At 47.4% G+C, this 8,612-nt stretch overlaps 1 protein-coding gene across 1 annotated transcript in view; it reads left to right on the forward strand.

The window, feature by feature from the left end:
* DIS2 (Arp2/3 complex, 34 kD subunit p34-Arc) overlaps positions 1 to 7,737 on the forward strand; it is a 54,342-nt gene extending 46,605 nt beyond the window's left edge. Inside the window, exons 8-9 of the mRNA XM_087394563.1 lie at positions 7,046 to 7,102; positions 7,210 to 7,737. Coding sequence (XP_087250689.1) covers positions 7,046 to 7,102; positions 7,210 to 7,293 — 141 coding nt within the window. The 3' untranslated portion in view covers positions 7,294 to 7,737. The remainder of the gene's footprint in view (positions 1 to 7,045; positions 7,103 to 7,209) is intronic.
* The last annotated feature ends 875 nt before the right edge of the window (positions 7,738 to 8,612 follow it).

Genomic DNA, 8,612 nt, shown 5'->3' on the forward strand with positions numbered 1-8,612 from the left:
TGAGGGCCTAGTAGGATAGGGCTCTGCTCGACAAGGGAGGCCGTGGTGTCGGGGGAGTTCAGCTGCATGAGGAAGACTCCTCTCCCATAGATCATGACCTCTTGGATGTGGTCAGCCCCTAGGGCTAAGCTCCCTTGAAGCCAATCCCTGACCTGTTTCCTTGACGGGGTGAGCCCAACAATGCGACCCACCAGGGCCCCGTCCTGTAAAGCCTCTACCTCACACTTGACCTGTTGCTTGTCTTCCGGAGAGAGCATAATCTTAACCACAGTGGGGGTCGAAGGTGCTGCCATGGGAGCCCTTCTTGCCAGACCAAGGGTCGATGTCAAGGTCAGTTCTCCCGAGAAACAAACATGAAGAGCTGCGCTACTTGAAAAAGTGGATCGGTATTCTGAGTGCAGGTCGGCTCGTTGTCTCAAGCAACACACAAAGCTCCCAAAAGGGAATCCTTGCAGGTAATTAAACTGAATTTGCTCTCTAGGGAAGGTCCAGACTTCCCTTAGTTTTGGTGAGCTCTCTCGCAAGGTTGTGAGGATGCAAGAGGCCAAGTGGTTGTGCATGGCGCTCTCAGTGATGGAGGCCGCTCCCGATGATGGAGGGCTGGAGAGTCAATTTTGTCCGTCTGCAAGCTCGTTGGAGCGGGCTATGAGGCTCTTTGGAGTAGCTAGTCGATGGGCTATGCATTTGAGGCACTGTGAGGTGAGAGCGCTACGTGATTGACGTACTCGCCAACTGCTTGGCTCTTGGAGACGGAGAAGCTTGAGCACCCTATATTCTACGTCCTTTGGAGTTGCAGGAGTGTTGGTTGATGGGTCGTTGCATGACGGTCGTCTCTGTGTGCAAACCCAGGATCCGGGAGCTTGTACAGCTGAAGGGCCGGTTGTTGGACATCGATGCTTTGGAGGTGGAGCTTCGTTAAGGCTTGGAAGTAGGTACGTAGATGGTTGCCGACGGCTCGCTGTGCTAGTCGCGGCTATCGGTGAGCCAGAGTCGTGAGCTTCATTTTGATTGAAGGTCACACGGGCTTGGCTCGTTGCCTATGGCACCTTGCTTGCTTTACGGGCTGCTGGAGAATCAGGGAGCCGTCGAGACTGGCTATTGAAGAGATCCTTAGTTGTTGTGGACAAAGCTTGGAGTAAGGGAGTCACAGCAACAGGAAGCTGCGAGTGAAGGATCCTGTCCACCTATCTTCTAGGATGGATAGACCATCTCGATGGGGAAACCATGTCGCCCCTCTGTCAACCAAGCTGGTCCTGATGTGACTCAATCACTCTGGTGACCGAAGCATACCCCTAGAAATTTCTTCCGCTTTAGATGCAAAGTGCGCAAGACATCGCAAAGCTTCAATATCCACTTCTCATTGCCGTGAGCATCGTGTCGACTTCCCGTCAAGGCAAAGCCATGGTAGCCGTCAAGCTCCTCCAAGGAAGGAAATACGCCATCGATGACCAGTGCTGCCAGCGCTAATCTTTCGTCGCCCTGCTTGCACCAAGTTCCCGCCCCCTTCTCTACCCAAAGAGCTCTACTTGGCAGATGGCTCCATATCAGGTCGCAATTGTAGAGAGTCGCTCCAAGAGGCTCCCCCAAGAGCATAGTATGCTTGATGAGGGCAGAGTTCGATCCAAGGCCTTCTACCCTTAGTCCCTCTAGAGTTTGTCTAGATCACCATCTAAGCTCTACACTGTAGCTCTACATAGAGCCATCATTTATACCTATCTCTCTATTTGATCTCATTAGCTTTTTGAATTCTCTTCATTGTGTATCTATTGCATTGTCTATTGCACTTCTCGTTCGATATCTCTCTCCATTGCTATATTCTTATTAAAATATGGTAGGTTGTGATTGAGAGATTTAGGCCGACAAGAAAAAGAAAGGGGGGAAGATACATGGAAGCCGAGGATGGGAGATTTGGGATGTGAGAAGATGGTGGTCATCAGGGGAAAGGGTGGCATTGCCAGCAAACAAGAAGCAAGAGAAGAGGGCTGGTTCAGAAGGGGTAGGAAGGTAGCTGACCAAATGAGAGAGGGAGAGGCGTTGCAAGAAGGGAGTGGGCACGGGAAGAGTAGGGGAGGGGCAAGGAGCTTTAAAAAAGGAGGGAGGGAAATTATAGCAGGCCAAGGGTGAGAGATCTAGGGTACGAGAGGGGAAAAAGATAGGGTAAAAACAGCAGCCCAGGAGTGGGCTGTGGCAGCTCGGGGGTGTGAAAGTGAGAAAGGTGGGAGAGAGGATATGTATGGCAAGTGGCGTGTGAGAGATTGGGCTGTGAGAGGAAGAACGGAGCTGGGTGAGAGACTTAGGCTGTAAGGAGGAGGAAAGGGGGGAGTCTGGCAGCTTGGGGGTGAGAGCCATTGCAATGAAGGCTAAGATTGGGCCAAGTTAGTGAAGGTTAGGCTAATTCTTCTAGGGGATGTTCAGGCCTAGAGAGGGAAAGGAGATAGTGTGGAGGGAGACTATATAAGTCCACCTCCCCACCCTTTTGTATGGACTTTTGATGTGACATCTAATCCTAACTACTCACTTCTCCTCCCTCCTACGTGCTGCCTTCACGCTCTCTCCCAACCTCTCTCTATCCCTCTCTTCCCTCACCCTTCTCTCTCTCTCTCTCTCTCTCTCTCTCTCTCTCTCCCCCCCCCCTTTCTTCACTTCTCACGCCTTCTCCCTCTTCCTCTCTCTTTCCCCTGCCAATTATATCCCCTTCTCCAATTTGCCATGCCTCCTTCATTGCAACCATGCCTCCCGCCACAGCGAGAGACGGCTTGACAAACGCAGATACAAGACATCTTCACATCTCATTGGAGAGCCACCATGGCATCCGGATATGTATTTGGAGCACTAGCTTCGCATGCCTAAGTTTTGAGATTATTACTTTAACACTCAGCAAGGGCCTTAGCGAGCCCTTTGTTTCAGCCCACAGTGGCCTGTATGAGTTACTTTCTTGATTGTACTTTGTCTCATAGTCCTGCGAGGCCTTCGGAAGACGTTAATAAAGTTTCTCAAGCAGAGGTCTACATCCCCCCTCTCAAACCCATCATTTGGCACACGTATGCACGCACCCTTTATGACATTTCCTACCAACTTACACTAGATCTCCCAAGCGTGACCTCCTACTCACTCTTCATCACCGGTGATATCAAACACGATAGTCAAGCCAAAGATCATGAAGGGCTATGTACCGAGTACATTGCCTATGGGCCTAAGGCTCAAGCTAAGCAACAAAGTGGTTTACATAAGTTTTCCAATTTTTAAGGCGAAAATGTGGTTCAAAGTTGAATGCTGCCTTTGAAACCTTGCCTGCCCCAACGCCCTTTGTCCTTTAGTCTTTGCAAAATGTACTTATCTCTCTCTCCAGTATTGACTTGTAGATCTCGGCCAATGTGTGGTAGTGCAGTAGTTCCGTGTATCCATAAGGTCCCCAACCTTGTATATCGGTACACTAGTCGAGATGCTCCAAGAGGGAGGAATGCCATGGCATACTACTTCATTAAACATTCCACCCAAGATTGGGGCTAGGACTTGTAGTGGGAGATAGACTATCGTCACTCTCTCTCCTGCTCAATACCAACTGCAACTGCAAGATGATGCACTCAATACACAAAGTGATGCTGTGGATGTGAGTGAGAGAATCAGAAGGAGAGAATGTAGTAGACCTCCGAAGAGGAAATAGATACAACTGAATAATGAATGCCCAAAGGGCTGCATACAATTGTATGAAGGGGCTGAAACCTTCACTGCAAAATTGTAAAGACTAGACTACCTAGAGGAGGTGAATCCTCACTAGATCCCTGAAGAGGCTGAGGCTACCCTGCTGGTCTGTTGCGGGGAGGCCTGGCTCTGCTGCTCTGAAGGCTCGAAGGCCTCAGGATTGGATGGAGAATGAGGGCCAAGGTGGCTGCCTTTATAGGCCCCCTTGGGCTCCAAAAATATCGACCAGTAGGCTGACTCTGCTACTGCACCACCGACTGGAGCTGATGTGGCTGACTGGCTGTTGGTGTGGCACTGACCAGGCCATGTGGCAGCCAACTAGCTGCCGACGTGGCATGGCTGAGGTGGTGCCTCTGTTGCGACAGCTCCTGCACCCTGTTCCTGCTGGCAGACTACGTGACAGTCCCATGTGGCAGCGGCTGATGTGGTTGCCTGCGTGGCAAGCCACGTTGCTGCTGCTGAGTTGGCTGCTCGTGTGGCAGTCCAGCATGGCCACGGGCTGTGGGTGCCCGTGAGCGGACCTCTTTTCCGTGAGCGAAGCGCTCCGTCTGTAGACCCTTGCAGTCCTAGGCTCTTGTGTCATGAGCCACATTCCATGTGGTAAATAGGGTGGACATGGTGGGCGTGGGTAGGGATGATAGAGCTAGGCATGTATGACGTGGGCATGATAAAGTGATGTGGCATGTGTACCAAGTCTGGATTAGTGATGGTGGGTATGGGTGGCTTCCCTTCGTAGAGGAGTCCCAAAGCTACGGTGGAGTCGCAGCCCTAGAAGGAAAGGGTCAAGTCAGTGTAAAAGGAAAGCTGGCTGGCCATGCACGAACGACAGCTGACGGCAGCCACAGGTGAGCAGCCTTGCTCACCCAGCCTATGACCATGGAGCTGGCCTTTATGCCCAGCCAGACCCCCGAAACCATTTGCAAGTAACATACGGAACTAAGCATAGATCTTGGTCTCCTTGCCTGAGTCGTGACCACTATCAATGCCCTGGTGGTCAGCCCGTGCGCTGCCACTATAGAGCTGGCACCAGTGAACCGTACGAAGGCACAAAGTGGCGCTGCCTGGCCTCCACGACTGAGAAAATCGTATCGTCAACTAGGCCTTTGTGTCTTCTCTCCAGCCCGTGAGCTTCATGCCATGTGCCTCTCCACGCAGCAGCTCATCAGCCGTGATCTCCTAGCTAGCACCGTGATCCAAATGCCCAGCCCGTGAGCTCTTGCATGCGCCATCAGCCCATTACTGCTCGTCGGCCAACCAGCCTTTAGGTCCGTCAGCCCTCGTGGTGACCAGCCAGCCCGTGACATATTTTTGCATGCGCCCCCTCCACGCACTCCGTCGCCCGTCGTCTCTTTTTCTTCCTGGTTTCTCGTGGGAGCTTCCATGGGCAACCTTACCAAAAGAATCTGGCCATGGGGAAATGCCACGTGGCATTCCTCCCTCATTTGCCCCTAGCCCCCTCTAGTGGGGCTCTTTTTGGAAGCCTACCAATGGCTTAACTTGAAAACTAAGGGTATTTGGCCCCCTTCTTGTTCCAAACCACAAAATTCACCCCCAAGGCACAATTGCTAGGGGTTCTAGCACATCAAGCAACCCATGACCTTGCTCTTTGTTTTCCCAGGGTCCTGCCCACATGCAGGCCAACATGCATGCACCAGAAATCACACCCTTGTGACACCAGGTTTACTGCTGCTTATCAATATGTTTGAGCCTTGTTGGGTAGTTGAGAGAAGCGGATCCCCCTTTAACATAATTTTGGCCTAACGCAGATGCCTTCAATCAGTAAAGTTTGGCAATGTGGCCTCATCATGCGGATTTAAACAGCAACTTGACCTTGTCCTTCACAGTCAAACCTTTAGAATAATCTCTGTCAGCATGCATGCATGCCAACGCCTTTTGACAATGATGGTCTGAAATTCTTTGTGGAAGCAGAAACCCCCCATTCACGACAATATTTTGGATTAACTTGGCATTTTGTTTAGCCATACAGGAAGGTTGTTCTCATGACCTTGCTTCTGCTCCGTTACCCGTATCAGCTCTACTGTTATTGAGAATAAGAAGCATAGAAATGATAGCGGTGAAAATCATTTTGATGGATGGTTTTACTGAGTCTTAGTTTCAAGTGTGAGATGTGAACATACAGAACAAATTTTTCACTTTTGTCATTAGTAATATGACCCTCTCTAACCCAATGTTTTGTTTTAAAAGGCATAAGGTTGGTTTTGTTTTAAAAGGCATAAGGTTGAAGTGTCGGATGCTTGGAATAGCTCCTTGAAAGTTTTTAATGCCTTCCTAGAACGAACATCATTTTTGGATCATCTGGAGTATTATAATCCACAGACTCTCATGCACACAGTCTCTCTCTCTCTCTCTCTCTCCCTCGATTGTCGATGAGGCTCCTGATGGGATATTTGTATGTGTTTTAAAAGTGATATTTCTCGAGGGTTTGTGTTGCTCCAGTTCCGGTGCCATCCTTCAATTCTAGTGGCTCTGCTGGAGTCTCCTGCCTTATGTAGGATGCCATTGTATATCCAACTTGCTCTTTGTTATTGGCATACATGTCCTTATGCAAGTTCTCACCATCGACCGTGCTCTCACAATGACACTCAGGTGCCTCATACAAGAGAGAAATGAAGCTCCGTATAAAATGGAATTTTGATTGCCTGCTGTGCTGCTTCCTCTTTCCCTATCTGTGGCAGTGTATCTCTGAACCCCATATAAAAGCATTGAAATGAAATACTTGTTCTCTGGTGCATATCCCTCACGATAGATCGTTGATTAAATCCATGCATTGTATCAAATCCCTTGGATGGAAGACTGGGTGTGGGGTTGCACAACAACATCCTAAGCCAGCTGGGTTTGCTTGATGAGGCTGTACTTGTCTTTTACGTCTGCAGTAAAGCACTATCCTCTTGTGTTTCTTGACAGAGCCCGTCCCCCTTGGGGTACCCTTCTAAATGAAATACTTGTAGTGGTTTACCATGGGCTTTGTGTGAGGACTGTTCTTTTCCTCATATGCAACCATGCCCAAATAATGCTTATACGTCTGGTTTCTACAATGGTAACGAGTGGCTTTGCCATGCTGGATGCGTAATGTGTTCTAGGTTGATTCATAACTAGTACATGACTTGTGACTTCTTGTGCATCATCTGTGGATGCAGTTGCTGATGATGTAGCACACAAGTGTGGTGTTGTAACATTCTGTCTGAAAAAGAATTTTCTTGATTGCTGCTTACATTGGTATTCTATGAAATCAGCATAAACCTCGTTTTATCTTGCTGTGGTTGCTTAATGATTTAGTGGCTTCGAGTGAGTGTACATTTGATTCTGTAGTATTGAAATACAGTGTTCAAAGGCCTTCATGCACACAAGGATGAGGCGGCGAGTGGAAACGCTCATCCAGGTGAAACATGGAGTTTCTTATGCTGGGTTATTCAAGCTTTCAGATTGATTGGAAGTGTCAGCAAGAATTGCTTTATCCAGCATCACTAACTTCCTGCATTTATTCAGGCTTTGAATCGTGCAAAACCTGAGATTGAGAAGGAGAAGAAAACGGCACAAGGACGATCGTTTAAGCGACTGGAGAAATTGTAGGGAGGTAGGCCAATCCCATACAAAGTGTAGGCTGGTGGGTTGACCCTCTTAGACAGTCGATTGCCAAATTCTTGCTAGATTGGCGAGGTATCTACAGCTTAGGTTGGCTGCTCTATATCCTCTGCTTGTCAATTGCCCTAGAGTAAATATGTGGTTCATGTTTAGGTGATTCTTCGCCTCTCACATTTATTTGCCAATTTTCAACCTCCATATTTCTGAGGCAGATTTTTTATGCTTTTTTCCCTTGGTATTGCGGCAAAGCGGAATACCTAGCATTAGGCAGTTCCACAACCTTCATGCAATGTTTAAGAGGCATGGCACTTCTCAAGTTGTTTGATTATTTGTGTCTAACCTGAGTAAACTTTTACTAGGAGATTTTATGTGGTTGACAAAATGGAAATCATTTTAAATCTTGGATATCAGTGAAAGTCCAAACCTGTTTTTGATTAAAAAATGAAGTGACATAAAGTTGGGAATGCAAATACGATGCTCGTCTGAGAGAGACTAAAATGAAATCGTTTAGTCTTCACAAGCAGTTGTAGCTTGAATGAAGGAGATATTGGACTACCTTTTGATCAGCCTTCTCCTTCAGTGCTAGCCTTCGTCATGGCTGAGTCTGCCCTACACCTCTGGAGTGCCAACATAAACTCAGTACAAAGACTTTGTATAAATGGATGCTCAAGTATGTGTGTGTGTGTGTGGATTTGTATGTGTGAGAGCATATGTTTATACTATGGTCTACACCCACTGTTGGGCGTTGATGACATCAGTGGCGATGACATAGTAGCTAGTCCTTGCTATGCGTGATGGAGTTTATGGTTTTCAACCTTATGAGTGACTATCATGAGATTGAAACTGCACTATGTTGTGTTTTTAGAGGATGAGTTTGGGCATGTTCCTGAACTCATCTAGGTATATGCAAATACGATGGCTTATATGGTGATAACGTAGGATTTTCACAAGAAGGTAGAAGAAACCTCATGTCATAATCATTTTAAAATTTTGTGAATGTATGTCTATCAAAAGAATTTAAAATTTTCCTCTAGCCATTGAGTAGTTAGAGTCAAACTAGCGCTCATATGTGATTTTCATATGGATTTCTTTTTCATGGATTGATTTAGTGTGGAGATAATAAGATATTGAACATATCATGTTGTATCAAGAAATATCTTTGAAAAGTTAAGTAAATGTCATGTAAGTTTTTGGCCCTTTTTCTTATGGGTGTCAGTACCCGTCATCATTGCAAGAGAATATCATTATGACACTACCTATATTTTGTTCAAAGAAATCTAACGCTATTTAGCTTTATACAATAATGC

This window comes from Dipteris shenzhenensis, chromosome 23 (genome assembly GCF_047967505.1).
Source record: "Dipteris shenzhenensis isolate YYH24624 ecotype China chromosome 23, Dip_SZ_1.0, whole genome shotgun sequence".
Classification (NCBI taxonomy): Eukaryota; Viridiplantae; Streptophyta; class Polypodiopsida; order Gleicheniales; family Dipteridaceae; genus Dipteris; species Dipteris shenzhenensis.